The sequence below is a fragment of the Heptranchias perlo genome, chromosome 1, assembly GCF_035084215.1.
Source record: "Heptranchias perlo isolate sHepPer1 chromosome 1, sHepPer1.hap1, whole genome shotgun sequence".
Lineage (NCBI taxonomy): Eukaryota > Metazoa > Chordata > Chondrichthyes > Hexanchiformes > Hexanchidae > Heptranchias > Heptranchias perlo.
In genome coordinates, this window is record NC_090325.1 from 116,939,564 (window position 1) to 116,961,973 (window position 22,410).

The window sequence follows — 22,410 nt, forward strand, 5'->3', positions numbered from 1 at the left end:
ACTAAAAACAATCACTATCACTGGAGAAAAAGTACTAGGTAAACTAATGGGCTTCATTTTAGCACCCGCTATCGGGTGCGTTCCTGGGGGGGGGGCTCCGAAAATTGGGGAATCCTGGAGCGGTTCCGGAGCCCGGCTCCAACCCTCCCACTTCCGGGTTCCTCACAGACGCGCCAGCGTGCGCGCGCAGCCCCTGCAGGTGGGAATCCCGCAGGCAATTAAAGCCAGCGGGATGCCACTTGTGAATATTTATCTTGCTTGTTCAGGTCATTAACTGACCTGATTAAGGGATTATGTGAGGAGGGGTGGGGTTTTATAGAAAACTAGGACTGTTTCCCATACTGAGGGAAACACTCCCAGTTCAAATGGACCTGTTGTAGCTGTCAGCCTGTGGCAGCTGCAAAGGTCCATTTGACAGGTGCGGGGGGAGGAGACCCTCACTCATTGCAGGCGGCCACTCTGTCACTTGGGACAGAGTTTGGCCTCCACCACCTTCCTCCTGACAAGAAAATTCACCAACTTGCACACTTACCCCGGGGTTCGGAGACATATACCTACCTTGCGGACCCCCTCAGATGGACATCATCCGGATGGGGGCCGCCGTAGCTGCAGTCATGACCTCCTCGGAGGGCGAACAGCATCACCAGCCTCACCAGCCTCGCCGGCCACGCCGTCCACCTCTGACACGTGGAGCTCCACAACAGAGTGCTGTGACACATCCACCTGCACAGCAGGAGGGAGGGCAACCGCAGAGAGAGATGCGTCGCAGAGGGCACTACCCTCGCCACAGGGTCCACAGACCGAGGCTCAGCTTCCTGGACCTTTCTGAGCAGCAGTGCACACGGAGGCTCAGTCACTCGACATGTAGTCGTGGACATCTGCAGCTTCCTTCATGCCGAGCTGCTCCCGGCTGGCCCGAGCACCATCTTCTTACCTGTCGCTGTCAAAGTCACCACTGCCCTCAACAACTTCTCCTCTGCATCCTTCCAGGGTGCCACCGCGGACATCGCCGACGTCTCCACAAAAGAGCCCTGCAAATACACCTACACCACTCTGCAGTGACACAATGGGTGGCATCAGTTGTGGGTCTTCATTGTGATCCTCAGGAAAGGGCATTATTGCACAAACCAGACAAGATTCCCAAAGACGTGGCAGTAGTGGTGCCAATATAATATGTAGTGTGAGTTGGTCAGAAATTCAATATAAGTAACAACCATGACAAACCCTCAAACACCCTTGTGCATCCCCTTCATGCTCACGACACATTTGCCTTACGCTGCCTACTGCACATATGTGATGCATGCCCTGTGGCTGCAGCACAGGTAGTGGCAGGTTGAGTGAGGCTGACTGTGAAAGAGATGCACGAGAGGGTGAGTATGAGATAGAGCCATGAGATTGTATGAGGATTGGGTTGAGTGGTAGTGGTGGGATGAGTACTGGCGAGGTGAGTAAGTGCAGGTAAGATGAGGATGAGGTTTGAGTGGGTGTGAGGGGTGATGTGACAGAGTAGTGTTGGCAGTGCTGAAGGAGATGTGGGGTGGGGGCGGTGATGTGGCAGATGGAGTGTAGGGGAATGAGTAAGTGTACTCACTTTGGCTGACCTACTGAGGTCATTGGAGCGCCTCCTGCACTGTATGCAGGTGGGCGATATGTTGGTGGTGCTGGTGACCTCCTCTGCCACCTCGAGCCAGGCCTTCCTGGTGGCAGAGGCAGGCCGCTTCCTCCCGCCCGCCGGGGGGAAGATCTCTGTCCTCCCTCTCCTCCTCACTCCATCTAATGATACCTGGAGTGAGGCATCATTAAACTGGGAGCAGCCTTCCCCCTGGGCTGCTCCATGCTGTAATTTTTTCTATTTGTTGCAGCATCAGTCAGTGGAGGACTGCCCCTTTAAATAGAGCTCCTCCAGCTGACAGACCTTACTGCGCATGCTCAGCCCGCCCGACGCGCAGATCAGCAGTGGGGAACCCGGAAGACCAGGTAAGTGGATCCAATTAGGCTGCGATCGCGCGGGGGGAGCAGACTAATTTCGCCGGAATAGCCCCCCTGCCGCGAACCCGCAGCCCTGGTAACATCGAGCCCAATGGGTCTAAAGACTGACAAGTCCCCTGGACCTGATGGCTTGCATCCGAGGGTCTTAAAGGAAGTGGCTACAGAGATAGCGGATGCATTGGTTGTAATCCTCCAGAATTCACTAGATCCTGGAAAGGTCCCAGCGGATTGGAAAACCACAAACATAACACCCCTATTCAAGAAGGGAGTGAGACAGAAAGCAGGTAACTATAGACCAGTTAGCCTATCATCTGTCATTGGGGAAATGCTAGAATCCATTATTAAGGAAGTAGTAGCAGGACATTTGGAGACTCATAATACAATCAAGGAGAGTCAACATGGTTTTATGAAGGGGAAATCGTGTCTGACAAATTTATTAGAGTTCTTTGTGGAAGTAACGGGCCGGGTGGATAAAGGGGAACCAATGGATGCAGTCATTGAATACATTCAATGCTGAGTTAGACACATTTTTGATCAGCAAGGAAGTCAAAGGATATGGGGAAATAGATGCTCCTATCTCTTATGGTCTTATGGTCTCCTGTCAGAAGCCAGCCTTTTAAAATTGAACCCAAAGAGTCTGCAAAGGGATATAGACAGGTTAAGTGAGTGGGCAAGAAGGTGGCAGGTGGAGAAAAATGTGGGGAAATGTGAGGTTATTCACTTTGGTAGGATGAATAGAAAAACTGAATATTTTTTAAATGGTGAGAAACTAATAAATGTTGGTGTTCAGAGAGACTTGGGTGTCCTCATACAAGAAACACAAAAAGTTAGCATGCAGGTCCAGCAAGCAATTAGGAAAGCAAATGGCATGTTGGCCTTTATTGCAAGGGGGTTGGAGTGCACGAGTAAGGAAGTCTTACTATAATTATACAGGGCTTTGGCGAGACCTTACCTGGAGTACTGCATACAGTTTTGGTCTCCTTATCTAAGGAAGGATATCCTTGCCTTAGAGGCGGTGCAACGAAGGTTCACTAGATTAATTCCTGGGATGCGAGGGTTGCCCTATGAGGAGAGGTTGAGTAGATTGGGTCTATCCTCTCTAGAGTTTAGAAGAATGAGAGGTGATCTCATTGAAACATATAAGATTATGAGAGGGCTTGACAGGGTAGATGATGAGAGACTGTTTCCCCGGCTGGAGAGTCTAGAACTTGGGGGCATAGTTGCAGGATAAAGGGTCGGCCATTTAAGACTGAGATGTGGAGGAATTTCTTCACTCAGAGGGTTGTGAATCTTTGGCATTCTCTACCCCAGAGGGCTGGGGATGCTGAGTCGTTCGGTATATTCAAGGCTGAGATACATAGCTTTTTGGACTCTAGGGGAATGACGGGATATGGGGATTGGGCAGGAAAGTGGAGTTGAGGTCGAAGATCAGCCATGATCTGATTGAAAGGTGGAGCAACTCCTGCTCCTATTTCTTATGTTCTTATATTCCAGCCATCCTCCTCATAGCACTACAACATCAACAACATCAACAACATCTTGCATTGATATTGTGCCTTTAACGGAGTAAAAACGTCCCAAAGGGTTTCACAGGAGCAATTATCAAACAAACTCTGACACCGAATTGCACTGCACCAGTGCAATGTGGGAGGTGACACCAAGCTGCCAGGGACAAAGCCACCTCTGTCCCATGAGCCTTCTGTACAGCATGAGCAGCCGACCACCACCTGCGATCCTCTCCCTAAGGTGGCACCTAGAAACAGCACAAGGGTAGGTAAACAAAGGCACATGTAGGCATCCGGGGAAACACGGTGTGAGGAAAGGGTAGGTTGATTGTGTGCACTTTGGAATTCACTGTAATAAAACAGAATGTGCATTGACCTGGTGCTTTGTTATTGATGGAGATTAGAATCACACAGGAAAGGGGGCACTTATGTGGCACTGATGTCTTCACCCTGGTGATGATGATTGGCACGCTCATGTAAGGGCAAAGGAGACTGATGTATTGTCATACAGTCGCATAGGTAGTGGTTTGAGGGAATCTCCTTTTATTGGGAAGGGGCTCTTGAGTGGATCATGGGAGGGCTCCAGAAGCATAAGGAAGCTTAGGGGGAAGCCTTTTAAAGATTGAAATTGGGCAAAAACCTGAATTTTCTCACTAAAAAACAATTTAACACCATTCCTGCATGGGAAGTACGCCGGAAAGAGCGAGGAAAAGTGTTAAAGGAGAAAGAATCTCTAGGGGTAAGAACTGCAAATGTTAATCATGCACTCCCATGATGAATAGGTGGTCTGTCACAATTCAGCTCATAAGGAAGTTTATATATTTTTAATAACTATCTATGAGATGTGATTGATTACTTTAAATTAGTGTTACTGTAGGCTTAGTGCATCTGGGTGAGATAACATCCATATTCTGCAGGTGAGGCTAGAAATTGCATTGTGAGGAAGAACAGGTCCATGGACAACACTGCAGCATGTGGCTGCCACAAGACTAATTGGCCTTGATATATTAATACTTTTTAATTGCAAAGCCATTAGTGTTGATTTCCTTAGAAGTGCTTCCTGATAACTATCTAGTTTTCAGTCTAATGAATCTGGTTGATTGTCAGCCTGTCACCTTGTTTGGCTGGAGATAGTTTTCTGGGGGGGACGGGTACTAATGCTTTCAGGTCCACTTGATCAATAGCTCGGTAGCTGAAAGCTTCTGATTCCCAAAGATAATTGGGGGCAGCCTTCTCCTGTGCATCAATTCTTCTGGGTTCATCAAGATAGAGATGAATATCTAAAGACTCTTCGGTGGTCAGATGAAAATCTCACATGTAAGTAATGTCACAGGCATTGATCGAGTTTTAGTACTATGAAGAGATATGGTGAAGTGTCACATCTTATTGCTGCATTCAGGAGGTAGAAGTCAGAAATGTTGTAACCAAGTGATATCTGTTGTACTGAATGTGACCTTGATATTTTTTCATTTACCTGAATAAGGCACTTTGGCGCCTTATATATGCTTATTTACTCAATTAATGAAAACTGGCCTCAAAATAAACTAAGCCAAGAGGCACCAATACTGGGAAATGGCCATAATCCAAGATAATCCTGCTGGTTGATGTCACTGGAGCACAACTGTGTTTCATTAAAGAAATGGAATATTGGGATAAGTTCTTAATAATCATGTAACATACCCCAGAGATTTTTTTCTCCTTTAATTGGAAGAATCAATTATAAAGCTGTTAATTAAGCAGATAAAAGTATTTGGATTTGGATCATAGCATATTTGCATGTCATTGAATTAGCAACTGTTATTGTGTGTTAGCATGTATCAGAGTCAACGTGTGTTATTGGGTTAATATTTAGGGGGTGAAATTCCTCTGTGTGCTATTTTTGGATATTGGCTAAGGCATTTGCATCAAATTGCTATTTTAAAAAGCCATTCACCTATTTATTTTAAATTCATATAGATTTTAAATGGTTTAACAACTATTAAAATAGTGTACATAAAACTTTGACATGTGTTAAGCAATACAATAAAAATTGAGCAGAAGAAATTAACCATTTAATACTGTGTATTTTACACTGTCAATGTGTATTATTGAGTGTTTAATATATTATTGTTTAATTGCCTTCTGTGCTGTATGTTAGTATTTCCCAATGTTTTGGTGATAGTTAATTTTAATGGTTATTACAGCTGAAAAGTTTATTGCTTCAACTATGTTAGCATACTAGCGAATGCAGTTTCTCAGTAAACCTTGGGATACAATTATAGTGGAACCTGCTTAAATGAACAATTAGTTTGCGAACTATTCATGTAACCTGGCTATTCTAATAACCAATTTCCCCATTATTTCTGCTGTGCTTGTTGTCTCACACCATTTCCACAGTTTGCCCAGTTTTGGTGGGGAAATCAGAGACTTGGGGAGGGCACCTGAGTCTCACAGTACAGCTGACTGAAATGTCATCGTCGAGTTGGAAAACTGCTGTTATATTAGAAAGTAAATGTTTTGAGAATGAGCTGCTGTCTTTAATTTAATTCATTTAAAACATATTGAATTTGTTGAAACAATGTGGAAATCATGGGAATCATAAGAGAAAGATTTGTGTCATGATATTTTATTCTTTTAAACAGATGATTTTGTTTATCAGGCATTTATTAATTCAACACTTGTTGGAGCCTGGTCTGCAATAAAATCCCTTTAACCCTCTGTGGGTACTGCATCTTGCACACAGGGGTGCCTCAGTGGAGAGAGTGAGTGTGTGCAAATATGTGTTTACGTGTAGTTGTTCAAAATAAAAGCAACAAAGGCAACATATGTTGCATTGGCTGAGGAAACATTTATTTTGAGTTTAGACAAAATTACTTTAAAAATATTTACTAACAATTGGTGCTGTTACACTACAGGTTAAGTATACTTGGTCAGCATTTTGTGATGGTACAAGATTGTCACTGCTTCTTGATTGAACTCTGTCTATATAAACCATAACTGCTAAGGTCACAACAAGGTCATGCAAATATCACTGCTATATTTCCTGCCAGTAAGCCAGCAATGAATACAGAACTGTGCTTAACAAAACAAGACTATTCCAACTGGGAGAATCTGACCAGGCCAGGATAGACTGTGATGTTGCCTGTAAACATTTGATTATGGCTCTGAATTTCCCCGCTATCTTCACCATCATGAGGTTATTATGGCGTTATTGCGCTAACAAAGATTGAGGTAACCCGCTTATGCTGTTAATGCTGTAGACATGAGTTTCCTCAATCTTTCTGCCAGGTTTAACAATCCGCCTGACCAAGCCCCGCGGGGCTCATTTGCATAGGAGCACCACTCACCTGCTGGCACTGTGCCCAGCAATTTCTTGCTCATATGCCACTACTACAATTTGGGCAAGTTTTTAGACCCATTTAAAGCTGCTCTCCACAGTCACTGATTCAGGCAGAAGTGAGGAGTTTGAGAGCTCTGAAGAGTCTCTAAACTTTGCTTACCAATTTCTGGCTTCACAGATGTATTTTCAACTTGTTCACAGAGCTACAGTCTCACCCCACCCCAACATTTTTCAACCTTCCCCACCTCTCTTCACCCGCCCACATACTCAGAATGACTCTGGAGAAGGTGTGGCATTCCCCATAGGCATACCTCTCCATGCCATTCTTATGGAGGAGGGGGAACAGCAGCATGTGGAGGTGAGGAGAATAAGGCAGTATGACAGAAGACACAAGCCTACCAGGTACTACCTGCCACAGCAGCATAGGTCTTTCGAGAACCTCTCGGAGGAGCTCTGTGTTTGAAGGTTGCGATTGCCTAAGATTGCCATTGCACAATTTTGCGACCTTCTTCTCAAAGGTCATCAGCCTTGTACCACTGCCAGAACAGCTCCGTCTCTCGCTATGGGAGTGACCACAGCCCTGAATTCTTTCTTGGCACCGGATCCTATCAAGGTGCCACAGAGGATCTGTGTTCTCTATAGTACTTGTGAGATGTGTAGTGTCAGATTGAAAGGAGGGTTTGGGGGGAGATATAGCATTGCAAGAGTTAGTGCTTGGATCCCTGTTTCTTATCTACATTAACTGACCTGGATGTAAAAACTAGTTGTAAGCTTGTTAAATTTGCAGTTGGCATTAAATGGGGAGAGCAATAGGGGGAGAAGATGCAGTTAGCAATTTGAAGAAGGATTTAGATCAATGTGCAATTGGGCAGACAAATATTGAATGAAATTTAATGCAGATAAATGTAATGTTTACCGATTGAGCAAACAAATGTGCAGCACAGGTATACAATTAAAGAAGTAAAATGAGCTCAAGGGGACTTGGAATGGGACCTGGGAGTAATAGTAGATTTGGTGCTTTCAATGTTGACACAATGTGAAGAAGCAATTTAAAAAGCAAATAGAGCATTGGGATATATAAGCAGAACAGAACCAAAAGTCTACAGAGGTTATGGTAAGGCTTTACAATACACTAATCAGACCTCACAGGGTACTGTGGTTAATATGTACATTGGAGAGGGTGCGGAAAATACGCAACAGGGGTATAGCAGTTGAGCTATGAGAAAAGGTTAGAGAAGCTTAAACTCGAAGGTCGAGAGAGAAGGTTAAAGGGGGAATTTCATCGAGATATGCAAAATGTTAAATGGCATAGATGAGGTGAACCACGAATAATGCTTTGAGGTAAGTCAAGCCAGAAAAATGCAAATATAAATTAGTGAAGAGTAAACTTTTTTGTTTTATAAAGCAATTACTTTTGACACTTGCATTCCTGTGTTACTTTATTATTTCTGTTTTTTATTTGCAGATTACTTCTACTTAACAAGGTGAAGGATATCAGTGCTCAGGAATGGAAACATTTCTACTTCTAGCTCCCAGTGTCAGAATCTAGCACTCCCTGGATCAAATATATAGACCTGTCAAACGTAGAATAAAGTTCCCTCTACTGTACCCCAACAATATATTTTTACTCTAATCAGTGTCATTTTTTCACTTTCCACACACTTATTATCTTCATTGTTGAGTAAGATTCTCAATGATGTGGCAATGACTGCTAAACTAGTAGCCACAGGTAACTGAGCCGAGATTGACCAAACTCAAATCACTTGTACCCAATTAGAACATCAGACTCAGCAGAATTCACTTTTGAATATGAGTCTATGTCCCCATCAGCTCCCAAAGCAATTAGTCCATGGATGGTTTCCAGCGGCACAAGATTGGGAAAGATGACTAACACTCCACTTGACTGCATATGTCCCCCGACAGCTGACTTCTACCACTGAAGACATAAAGACCAGCTCTCGAAAAACCGGAGCAGTGGGGGAGCAATGGCCACCTTTACAAGGTACACAGGGTTCAGGGTTGAGCCTGCATACTAATTTAGTGACCCCAGATGTGTGTTGCTTTACATCTCAGCCAACTGAGAATCCAGGCAGTCATATTTTAGTACCTCAAGCAGATGATGAATTAAGCAAAATTATCACATGAATCCAGAATTTTTCCTTGCCAATTTTCTTCATTCCCTATCTTTCCTGAAGGCAATGACTCCTCACTGGGGTTTGGTTCCCCCGGTGTCGGTGAGCATCTGGTGCCTCACCAGAGTGATTATTATTCATGTATGAGCCTCGATGGTGAGTGTAGGTAAGCTGTTTCAACCACGGGTAAGAAATCACAGCTGAGCCCAACGATCACATATGTGCACTTCCAACAGGGACCGTACAGTGACAATCAGAAACGTAATAGGGCAGATTGCACAGTACCAAGAGCCTCTGGGTATTAGAGAACCACTTCTGTTTAAAACAATTTGTAACATATAAAGGGGGAAAAGGAGGTATACTTCATTCTAACATTCAGTCCCTGAAGACAGTATAGTAGCCTGCTGCACCACTCAGTTCCGCTGCAAAACTGATTTTAATTTCCTTTGTGTAAAATATAGTTAAAGAAACTATATTTTACTAAACTATTATTAAACCAATGAAAATTCAATAAGAGCGTTTAGCCTAGAAATGGCAAGTGACTGGCAGGTCAGGGTCACGCTTACGGACAGAGCGGAGGTGTTCAGCAAACGTGCCCCTGACCTGCCGGTCACTTGCCATTTTAATTCTCCGTCCACTCCTACTCTGACCTCTGACTCTTACACTGTTCCAATGAAGCTCAACAGAAGCTCGAGGAACAGCACCTCATCTTTCATTTAGGCACTTTACAACCTTCCGGACTCAATTTACTGATTTCAATAACTTCAGATCATAACCACTGCGCCCAATTTTTCAGTCAGCTAGTGTTGGTAATGGTTCTGCTGCTGCCATTTACAGCTACTCCTGATCAATCTTTTGTTTCTTAACCTGTCCCATTACCCCCTTCCTTGCCTTGCACCATCATCCCTTTTGTCATTTAATCACTTGCCCTCTACCCTATCAGGGACCTTCCCTTTTGTTCTTTCCTCCCCCCCTCCATTCCCTGGCTCTGTACTTGCTCAAAAACGTTAACTCTTTTAACATCTTCCAGTTCTAACGAAAGGTCTTCTTGCTGAAACGTTAACTCTGTTTCTTTCTCCAAAGATGCTGCCTGACTTGCTGAGCTTCTCCAGCATATCTGTTTTTATTTCAGATTTCCAGCATCTGCAATATTATGCTTCTATTTTACTCGTTGCGCTGGGTACCTGCCCCATATATTGTCATGACCCCACCCCTGACATTGGGGACAGGGTCATAACATGGCTAAAAGAGGGGCTGCAAGTTGTGCCCCATTGCACTTTTTCTTTTACTTTATACAGAGAGGAAAATATACCCCATAATGTGCAGATTAGATATGTTACCATAGGACTGCACCTTTAAATAAGACATAAGACAGTTGTCACTACATCACATTAAGACATATTACCACAGTAATTCTTCCTTCCCACACAATTCATGTAGCAGCACATTCTGTCACTACTAACTGTTACCCTCATTGTAGAATGTAATCATCTGGTATTTAGGGTTACCAACTCTGGTTGGAAGTATTCCTGGAGGTGTCATTAATTGACCTCCCCTCCTCCAACCGCTCTGCCCAGTCAAACAGCTTTTTTTAAAACCATCTCCAATATTTTTATCATCAATGAATGAAAGTGTTCAAAGAAAATTTTAAAAACACAATTTTTTAATGCCCCAGTGACTTTTCTCCTGGGTTGCTCGCATCAGTGTCCAGGAGATTAATCTTTAATTCCTGAAGACTCCAGGACATTCCTGGAGAGTTGGCAACCCCACTGATATTATATTGTACTGACATTAAATAAAAGATATTGGGGGTGATTTTGAGGCCTCTCATCCAGCGGAAATGGGGCGGTGGTATCCCGAAAACGGTGGGAATGACTTACTGCCTCTTTCCTGCTGTTGCTGTGTCCATTGCAATCTTCCCCTGGACCTACCACTGGGTGGCCAGAGCACGTGCCTGAGTCAAGCAGTAGGCCCTTTTAATATGTAAATTGGGGTCCTATGATGTACAGAGGACCTCATTTGCCATTTTAAGACAGTAGTAGGTGGAGTCTATAGGCTGCCCTGGGGACACTCATTTTCTGCTCGCAGCCCACCAGTAATCCTCAATATGGACCGGGTCTCCTACCAGGACTATCGGCCTGCCAGTCAGTGCGCTTCATCGTTTTTTTTTATATATTCGTTCACGGGATGTGGGCGTCGCTGGCAAGGCCGGCATTTATTGCCCATCCCTAATTGCCCTTGAGAAGGTGGTGGTGAGCCGCCTTCTTGAACCGCTGCAGTCCGTGTGGTGACGGTTCTCCCACAGTGCTGTTAGGAAGGGAGTTCCAGGATTTTGACCCAGCAACAATGAAGGAACGGCGATATATTTCCAAGTCGGGATGGTGTGTGACTTGGAGGGGAACGTGCAGGTGGTGTTGTTCCCATGCGCCTGCTGCCCTTGTCCTTCTAGGTGGTAGAGGTCGCGGGTTTGGGAGGTGCTGTCGAAGAAGCCTTGGCGAGTTGCTGCAGTGCATCCTGTGGATGGTGCACACTGCAGCCACAGTGCACCGGTGGTGAAGGGAGTGAATGTTTAGGGTGGTGGATGGGGTGCCAATCAAGCGGGCTGCTTTATCTTGGATGGTGTCGAGCTTCTTGAGTGTTGTTGGAGCTGCACTCATCCAGGCAAGTGGAGAGTATTCCATCACACTCCTGACTTGTGCCTTGTAGATGGTGGAAAGGCTTTGGGGAGTCAGGAGGTGAGTCACTCGCCGCAGAATACCCAGCCTCTGACCTGCTCTCGTAGCCACAGTATTTATATGGCTGGTCCAGTTAAGTTTCTGGTCAATGGTGACCCCCAGGATGTTGATGGTGGGGGATTCGGCGATGGTAATGCCGTTGAATGTCAAGGGGAGGTGGTTAGACTCTCTCTTGTTGGAGATGGTCATTGCCTGGCACTTATCTGGCGCGAATGTTACTTGCCACTTATGAGCCCAAGCCTGGATGTTGTCCAGGTCTTGCTGCATGCGGGCTCGGACTGCTTCATTATCTGAGGGGTTGCGAATGGAACTGAACACTGTGCAGTCATCAGCGAACATCCCCATTTCTGACCTTATGATGGAGGGAAGGTCATTGATGAAGCAGCTGAAGATGGTTGGGCCTAGGACATTGCCCTGAGGAACTCCTGCAGCAATGCCCTGGGGCTGAGATGCTTGGCCTCCAACAACCACTACCATCTTCCTTTGTGCTAGGTATGACTCCAGCCACTGTAGAGTTTTCCCCCTGATTCCCATTGACTTCAATTTTACTAGGGCTCCTTGGTGCCACACTCGGTCAAATGCTGCCGCCGGTACTTCACACCAGGGGAAACTATAACCCTTAGGGCTGAACTTTCAACTTTGGCAAAGGGTGTAAAACATGCAGTAGTCGATCGGATGCCCGTTATACACCCCGCCCAATTTTTCTTTTTATCGAAGTCAGTGGAAAGGAAAATCAGACAGGGTGCATAACGGGCGGCCGATCGGCTACCCATAGTTTTACACCCTTGTCGAAGTTGAAAGTTCTGCCCACACTTTAGCATGATACACAGTATCTGCATCAACTGATATAATAACATATGTGCACTCTACCAATATAATACCTCACTGAGAGACACATTTCATTGAAGAATCACATAAAAACTATGTCTCCCACATGGCATTGGCAGCAACTTGATCAGGTTAAAGGTAAAGTGGTGAGGAAAGTTTGACAATTCACTGTATTTATCTGCCTCAGGCTTCTGTTTGATCTTTGTTCATTTTACCAGACTTCACTTGATCTACTCTCTGATACACAATTAGCATAGCTAAATTTCAGACTGACATTATGACTCACACAATAGGTTCAGAAGACATCAACTGTATTTATTGTCAAGTTGTCACATCAGCAATCTCAGTGTTAGAAACCCAGGTCAATTTTTAGATTGTAATTAATTCCTCTTTAATCTTATTACTGATGAACTGTATACTGTTCAGTATTAACCTGATGCAATGCCCAGATCATTTTCTGATTCCTGATTAGGGTGTAAGGCATAGTGAGATGTTAGAAACTATAAGTTGAATAACATAATCTACCAAAGGAAGGAAATCACATTGCAACACTTATAATAAAGTTAGTGTAGGTGAGTATCAACATTATGCATGTATTTTTTTAATGAAAATAGCATGAATTGATTTAAAGGAATGAATTACCAAAGCTAAAACAACAGGTCTCGTTCTAAGTTATGTTGTGCGTTAATTAGAAAAACACATGTTTAAAAATACTGTTCGATTGACCAGGCAATGCCAACACACTCCTCCCCGCACCCTAGTATAATGAATTTTTTAAAAAAGCTGTTTTAAGCCTTTTTTTTGTTTTAACTTCTATTTGCTGTATTTTCCCCCTAAAACACTAGTTTCCCTTTCCTTCTCATTTGAATACTCCCCCAAAAATTTCATTCACTTGGCAAAAGAAAAACTGTGAATGAGAACATGTCATGTTCCTTGTAAGGCAATCCTACTGAGAATGTCGGACACAAGCTGAAGTCAGCCCAACAGCGGTACATGGAAGGTAGATTCGATGAGGGTTAACACGTTCTTTATCAGCATATGATTTCATTGCCACCTCATGATTCTCATGACTAGAAAGGTCACCCATTCCATTAACACTAACAGAAATTGCTAAAACCTAGCAACCAAAGAGTTAATGTCCTGTAAAATGATGTATTGAACCAAACAGTAATCATTATCAATTACACCAGTGATTAATTGCTTATCAGATTTGATTTAAGACCATTTTGAATTGATATAGCACTGTTGTGCTTTTACAGTTAACTGCAGTACTGTGTTGAAAAAAGTCACATGAAGTTGTAACAAGGAATGCATCTTTTAGAGAGAAAAGTAAAGGCTTCCGCTCACCTTGAACACAAACGTAATCCATTTGAGTGGGAGAGGATCCACCATGACACTCAGCAGCTGCTGCTGCTGCTTTGAATTTGTTGCACACAGCTCTGCATCTGGAGAAGGCTATTTGCTCACTGCTGTTTCTCCCATGACTCCATTAGATAGGAATTGGGAAATCACCTGCCCACTGCTCTGGGGAAAGCAGGTACCCAATGCCAGCCAGGGCTACAAGGTCACCACAAGGTGAGCTGCACACCAGCTCTGGACTGACCAAAACTGTAGTGAGTGAGTGAGTGAATGGGGAGGGGGAAGGAGCAGCTGTGAAGAGGGAGTCAGCTATGCAAAGCAGCAGCTGAGACAAAGTGAAATGGGAAGAGTTGCAGGACTGTAAATCTGATAACTGACAACAGGCACACAGCCAACTTAGTGACCCACAAAGCCTCTGAGGCCAAGAGGTACAAGAAATATTTAATATTCAGATGCTGAGAATTTGTTTCAATAGGATTAGTCTCCCGAAACATTTTTTTGTTGTGTTTGAAGGTCTGCTGTATATGTCACCAGCATGAACTCTGTCATGCACATCTAGTAAGAGCTGCAGAATTTCCTTTTTTCAAATAAGCCCTCTTGTCACTTTAAAACAATTCGAAATTAATCAATTGGCAATTTTCTGACAGACCTGATAAAGAAAACAAACCAATCACAGCTCACATAGAAGAGCGATACCATAGCTTTGACAGCACAGGTCGCATACAAATCGCAGCAGAGTGGTGTAAACATTACTAACCCCGTCTGCTAACGGTGCAACTGAAATTATTAATAAGCAATTGCACTTAACACAATTTTAAGCAGGAATCTCAAAAGTCTTCTTTATTATGTAAAATAAAGAAATTGTTTCCGTACAATTATTGCAATAATCAATTGTCCCTTTTCGCTGTACATTACATGGTAAAAATAACCACAGTTCTACAACATTAATAAGCAATCTCATGTGATTGCCACTTATACTCACATCCGAAACCTTCATAATAAAAAATTAAACATAAACTCCATTCACCGGACTAATTAACAGTCAGTTAAGAGCAAGAATTTGGTGAACAGATTCTCATTTATCTCACAACATGGCAAATTCAGGGGGAGGCCTTGAGGAGGAGAGGGAGGTGGATTTATCAGTGACCCCATCAAAAGCCCCAGGCTCATGCCAGTTTAAATATTTTGGATGGGCACCTGTGCCATTTCCAGAGCAACTGGGGCACAGCTGGTTTGGATTTTAGCCGCAGCATTCGTGGGTCTGTGATCAATCGCATATCTGAAACTGGCTTTTCAATTTTTCAACTCCCAGTCCCTCGTGGCCCTCACAATGCTGGACACCAGAGACTTAAAGGCGTCCCTGGCACCCAGCATCACCGTAGGCATGAATGAGATTCCCTCAGTTAAATTTCACTTTCAAACTCCCAATTGCCTAGCCTTTGCTCTTCTATTCACCACATTTCCCTATTTGCTCAACCACTCCCTCAGCCTCCACCTTTGATGCCCACGTCCCTGTAAACCCCTTACCCTCCCCCATCCTGGTAGCTCCCGCATGGTGTGGCCCCTAATTTCGCTCCCTCATGTTCGAGGGACAGACTCGAGTGTATCTGGCGCACAACAGGTTTAAACATCCATCATCATATCTAGCTGGACCACATCCCGGGTCTCACTCTCCTCTGCCTAAACTCACTACTCCAGGATCACCCTGAAAAGCAAAGATAACCGCCACCTTCTTTTCTCCACTACCAATGGTCTCCTTAAACCCCTCTTTCCTGCCCCCTAATCTCCAACACAATTATGAGGGGTTCATGGGCTCCTTTGCCACTAAGATGAAAACCACTCATTCAGCTGCCTTTGCTGCATCCCTCCCTTCCCTTGCCCACCAAGCCAAACTTACTCCCAATGGCTTCCCTCTGTCCTAACCTTGATCCCATGTCTTTTCCTAATTTCTCCCATCTTCCCTCATGCCCTCTTCGAGTTCATCTGGCCCATGAGACCCACCTCCTTTTCCCTTATCCCCATTCCCACTAAACCGCTGACCACTCAACTTCCTTTGCTGACCTCCATGCTATCTGATATTGTAAATGATTTCCTCGCCTCAGGTACTGTCCCCTCGCTTTTAAAGTCACTGTCATCATCCTCCTGTCATCAGCCGTGGCTCAGTGGGTAGCACTCTTGCCTCTGAGTCAGAAGGTTGTGGGTTCAAGTCCCACTCCAGAGAGTTAAGCACACAACATAGGCTGACACTCAAGTACAGCACTGAGGGAGTGCTGCACTGTCAGAAGTGTCATCGTTCACATGAGACTTTAAACTGAGGCCTGTCTGCCCTCTCAGGTGAACATAAAAGATCCCATGACACTATTTCAAAGAAGAGTAGGGGAGTTCTCCCCAGTGTCCTGGCCAACATTTATCCCTCAACTAACACCACTAAAAACAGATTTTATCACGTTGCTGTTTGTGGGAGCTTGCTATGTGCAAATTGGCTGCTGCGTTTCCTACGTTACAACAGTGACTACACTCAAAAGTACTTCATTGGCTATAAAGTGCTTTGGGATGTCCCAAGGTCGTGAAAGGCATTATATAAATGCAAGTCTTTCTTTTCTTCCCCCACAAAAAGATGACCCATGATGACTCTTGGAAACTACTGCCCCATTTCCAACCTCCCTTTCCTCTCCAAATCCTTGAATGTGTTGTCACACACCTTTCCAACAACTCCATGTTTTAATCCCTCCAATCAGGTCTCCACACTTGCCACAGCACTAAAATAGTTCGAACCAAAGTCACAAATGATATCCTTTGTAATTGTGGTGCATTTTTCCACCTCCACCTTTCTGCAGCCTTTGACATAGTCAACCACACAATTCTCCTCCAATGCCTCTCCTCAATTGTCCAGCTCAACAGGGCTGCCCCCACTTGATTCAGCTCTTAACTATCCAAACGTAGTCAGCACATCCTTAGCAATGGGTTCTCTCCTGGCCCCACACCATTACCTCCGAAGTCCCCCAAGTTTCTATCCGTGGCCCGCTCCTCTTCCTCATCTACATTTGACCCCTTGGTGACATCATGCAAAGATATGAGATCAGCTCCCACATGTATGCTGACAACACCCAGCTCTAGCGACCTCTCTCGACCCCACCACTGCCTCTGTGCCGTGAGGTTATTTGTCTGACATCCAGTCTTGGATCTTCCACTGAGAAGATCAAAGCCATCATCTTCAGCTTCAGCCACAAACTCTGTACCCTTGCCATTAATTCCAACCCCTCCCCGGCCACTGTCTCAGGTTGAACCAGGCTGTTTGCAAAATCAGTGTTCTATTCGACTTCGAGCTGAGCTTCCACCCCCATAACCTCTCCATCATAAAGACTGCTTTTTCCACCATCCCTGCCTATGCCCATCTGCTGCTGAAACTATCACCTCTGCCTTTGTCACCTCCAGAGTCGACTATTCCAATAGTCTCCTGGCTGGCCTCTCATCCTCCATGCTCTGTTAACTTCAACTCTTCCAAAACTTTGCTGCTTGTATCCGATCCCGCACCACATCCTGCTCATGTTTTATTCATGTCCTTGCTGAGCTAAATTTCCAATTTAGAATTTTCCTCGTTATCTTTAAATCCCTTTGTGGCTTTGCCCCTCTCTATCTATAACTTCCTCCAGCCCCACAACCTCCCCCCCATGACGGACGGGACAGTGGTGGGGGGGCTGAATAGGTTAAAATTTCAAATATCTGAACCTGGTTTTAAGGGAGGCAAGTTGGGGGGACAGGCGACTAACTTACTCTCGAGAGGCAGGTCAGTTGTTTAAATATATCAGAGGCTACGTGCCTCAAATTTACCAGAACATAAGAACATAAGAAATAGTAGCAGGAGTAGGCCATACGGCCCCTCGAGCCTGCTCCGCCATTCAATCAGATCATGGCTGATCTTCTACCTCAACTCCACTTTCCCGCCCAATCTCCATATCTCTTGATTTCTGTAGAGTCCAAAAATCTATCCAACTCAGCCTTCAATATATTCAATGACTCGGCATCCACAGCCCTCTGGGGTAGAGAATTCCAAAGATTCACAACCCTCTGTGTGAAGAAATTCCTCCTCATCTCAGCTTGAATGGCCAACCCCTTTTCCTGAGACTATGCTCCCTAGTTCTAGACTCTCTAGCCAGGGGAAACAATCTCTCAGCATCTACCCTGTCAAGCCCCTCAGAATCTTATATGTTTCAATGAGATGACCTCTCATTCTTCTAAACTCCAGACAGTATAGGCCCATTCTACTCAACCTCTCCTCATAGGACAACCCTCTCATCCCAGGAATTAATTTGGTGAATCTTCATTGTACCGCCTCCAAGGCAAGTATATCCTTCCTTAGATAAGGAGAACAAAACTGTACGCAATACTCCAGGTGCGGTCTCACCAAAGCCCTGTACAATTGTAGTAAGACTTCCTTACTCTTGTACTCCAACCCCCTTGCAATAAAGGCAAACATGTCATTTGCTTTCCTAATTGCTTGCTGTACCTCCAAGCTAACTTTTTGTGTTTCTTGTATGAGGACACCCAAGTCTCTCTGAGCACCAACATTTAATAGTTTCTCACTATTTAAAAAATATTCTGTTTTTCTGTTCTTCCTACCAAACCTCACATTTCCCACATTATACTCCATCTGCCACCTTCTTGCCCACTCACTTAACCTGTCTATATCCCTTTGCAGACTCTTTGTGTCTTCTTCACAGCTGACTTTCCCACCTAGCTTTGTATTGTCAGCAAACCTGGAGACATTACACCTGGTCCCCTCATCTAAGTCATTGATATATATTGTAAACAGCTGAGATCCAAGCACTGATCCTTGCGGCACTCCACTAGTTACAACCTGTCAGCCCAAAAATGACTCGTTTATTCCTATTCTCTGTTTTCTGTCCTTTAACCAATCCTATATCCATGCTAATATATTACCCCCAACCCCATGAGCCCTTACCTTGTGTAACAACCTTTTGAAAATCCAAATATTCAACATCCACTGGTTCCCCTTTATCCACCCTGCTGGTTACATCCTCAAAAAACTCTAATAAATTTGTCAAACACAATTTCTCTTTCATAAAACCATGTTGACTCTGCCTGATCATAAAATGATTTTCTAAGTGCCCTGTTACCACTTCCTTAATAATGGACTCCAGCATTTTCCTGACGACCGATGTCAGACGAACTGGCCTGTAGTTCCCTGTTTTCTCTCCCTCCCTTGAATAACGGTGTTACATTTGCTATCTTCCAGTCCACTGGGACAGTTCCAGGATCTTAAGAATTTTGGAAAATCATAACCAATGCATCCACTATCTCTGTAGCCAGCTTTTTTAGAACCCTCAGATGTGGACCATCAGGTCCAGGGGATTCGTTGGCTCTTAGTCTCATTAGTTTGTCCAGTACTTTTTATCTAGTGATATTAATTGTTTTAAGTTCCTCACTCTCATTTACCCCTTGGTTCCCCACTATTTTTGGTATGCTTTTTGTGTCTTCGACTGTGAAGACAGATACAAAATATTTGTTTAACGCATCTGCCATTTCCTGATTCCCCATCATAATTTCTCGTGTCTCAGCCTCTAAGGGACTAACATTTTCTTTTGCTACTCTCTTCCTTTTTACTCACTTACAAAAGCTTTTACAATCTGTTTTTATATTTCTCACTAGTTTACTTTCATATACTATTTTCTCCATTCTTATCAATTTTTTGGTCGTCCTTTGTTGGTTTCTAAAACTCTCCCAATCCCCAGACTTATTACTCTTTTTGGCAACATTTTTTTATTCGTTCATGGGATGTGGGCATCATTGGCAAGGCCAGCATTTATTGCCCATCCCTAATTGCCCTCGAGAAGGTGGTGGTGAGCCGCCTTCTTGAACTGCTGCAGTCTGAGTGGTGAAGGTTCTCCCACAGTGCAGTTAGGTAGGGAGTTCCAGGAATTTGACCCAGCGACGATGGAGGGACATAAGAAATAGGAGCAGGAGTAGGCCATAGGGCCCCTTGAGCCTGCTCCGCCATTCAATCAGATCATGGCGATATATTTCCAAGTCGAGATGGTGTGTGACTTGGAGGGGAATGTGCAGGTGGTGTTGTTACCATGTGCCTGGTGCTCTTGGTGGTAGAGGTCACGGGTTTGGGAGGTGCTGACAAAGAAGCCTTGGCGAGTTGCTGCAGTGCATCCTGTGGATGGTACACACTGCAGCCACTGTGCGCCGGTGGTGAAGGGAGTGAATGTTTAAGGTAGTGGATGGGGTGCCAATCAAGTGAGCTGCTTTGCCTGGATGGTGTCGAGCTTCTTGAGTGTTGTTGGAGCTGCACTCATCCAGGCAAGTGGAGAGTATTCCATCACACTCCTGACTTGTGCCTTGTAGATGGTGGAAGGGCTTTGGGGAGTCAGGAGGTGAGTCACTCGCCGCAGAATACCCAGCCTCTGACCTGCTCTTGTAGTCACAGTATTTATGTGGCCGGTCCAGTTAAGTTTCTGGTCAATGGTGACCCCCCAGGATGTTGATGATGGGGGATTCGGTGATGGTAATGCCGTTGAATGTCAAGGGGAGGTGGTTAGACTCTCTCTTGTTGGAGATGGTCATTGCAAGGCACTTGTCTGGCGCGAATGTTACTTGCCACTTATCAGCCCAAGCCTGAATATTGTCCAGGTCTTGTTGCATGCGGGCACGGACTGCTTCATTATTTGAGGGGTTGCAAATGGAACTGATCAGCAAACATCCCCATTTCTGACCTTATGATGGAGAGAAGGTCATTGATGAAGCAGCTGAGGATGGTTGGGCCTAGGACACTGCCCTGAGGAACTCCTGCAGCAATGTCCTGGGGCTGAGATGATTGGCCTCCAACAACCACTACCATCTTCCTTTGTGCTAGGTATGACTCCAGCCACTGGAGAGTTTTCCCCGATTCCCATTGACTTCAATTTTACTAGGGCTCCATGGTGCCACACTCAGTCAAATGCTGCCTTGATGTCAAGGGCAATCACTCTCACCTCACCGCTGGAATTCAGCTCTTTTGTGCATGATTGGACCAAGGCTGTAATGAGGACTGGAGCTGAGTGGTCCTGGCCGAACCCAAACTGAGCATCAGTGAGCAGGTTATTGGTAAGTGCCGCTTGATAGCACTGTCGACGACACCTTCCATCACTTTGCTGATGATTGAGAGCAGACTGATGGGGCAGTAATTGGCCAGATTGGATTTGTCCTGCATTTTGTGGACAGGACCTACCTGGACAATTTTCAACATTGTCGTGTAGATGCCAGTGTTGTAGCTGTACTGGAACAGTTTGGCCAGAGGCGTGGCTAATTCTGGAGCACAAGTCTTCAGCACTACAGCCGGGATGTTGTCTGGGCCTGTAGCCTTTGCTGTATAGGCCTCTTCTTTCAATCTAATACTCTCCTTAACTTGTTTAGTTAGCCACAGGTGGATCACTTTTCCCGTGGAGTTTTTAGTTCTCAATGGAATGTATACTTGTTGAGAATATTGAAATATTTCTTTAAATGTTTGCCATTGCTTTTCAACTGTCAAATCCTTTAATTTAATTTCCCAATCTACCTTTGACAACTCGCCCCTCATCTCTATGTAATTGGCTTTATTTAAGTTTAAGACTCTAATTTCTGACTTAAGTACGTTACTTTCAAACTCAATGTGAAATTCTATCATATTATGATCACTCTTACCCAGAGGTTCTTTTACTGTGAGATTACTAGTTTACCCTATCTCATTACATAATACAAAATCTAAAATAGCCTGTTCCTTGATTGGTTCCATGGTGAGTTTTACATTTAACTGCAGGTCAGATTTCCCAGGGCTCAGGACACCTGGCAGCTGAAGTGAGGCACGAAAGGCCGGATCCAGCAGGTAAGTAAGTGCCCTTTCAGCACAGCCTGTGGGCCAGGATGAGAGGAATTGCTTCCCCCCGGTCCCCCAAGCAAACCTGCCGCGATTGACTTCCCTCCTGGAGATCTTCCCTCCCCCGACCTGATCTCCCCACAACCAGTGATCTCTTCAATACCCACTCCCCCCCCCGAGATCTCCCCCAGACCCATGATCCTTTCAACACCCCAACCCACGATCTCTTCCACCCCGTGATCTGCCCCCAAACCCACGATCTCTTGAAACCCCCCCCCGCAATCTCCACCCCAACCCATGATCTCTTTAATTCCCCCCACGCCGATCTTGCAGGCCAAAAACAACATTGGGGAGACCAAACGCAGACTGGGTGATCGCTTTGCTGAACACCTCCGCTCTGTCTGCAAGCGTGACCCTGACCTGCCGGTCACTTGCCATTTAATTCCCCTTCCCACTCCCACTCTGACCTCTCTCCTCGGCCTCTTACACTGTTCCAATGAAGCTCAACATAAGCTCGAGGAACAGCACCTCATCTTTCATTTAGGCACTTTACAACCTTCCGGACTCAATTTACTGATTTCAATAACTTCAGATCATAACCACTGCGCCCATTTTTTCGGTCAGCTAGTGTTGGTAATGGTTCTGCTGCTGCCATTTACAGCTACTCCTGATCAATCTTTTGTTT

At 44.8% G+C, this 22,410-nt stretch overlaps 1 protein-coding gene across 2 annotated transcripts in view; it reads right to left on the reverse strand.

Moving 5' to 3' along the window:
• Nucleotides 1-22,410, reverse strand: part of arhgap24 (Rho GTPase activating protein 24) — a 403,142-nt gene that overhangs the window by 117,220 nt on the left and 263,512 nt on the right. Inside the window, exon 1 of one of the 2 annotated variants that reach the window (XM_067990500.1) lies at nt 13,856-14,030. The exons of the other annotated variant lie outside the window; for it this stretch is intronic. Coding sequence (XP_067846601.1) covers nt 13,856-13,877 — 22 coding nt within the window. The 5' untranslated portion in view covers nt 13,878-14,030. Of the gene's footprint in view, nt 1-13,855; nt 14,031-22,410 lie in introns of those variants that run through there. 2 annotated transcript variants of the gene reach the window in all.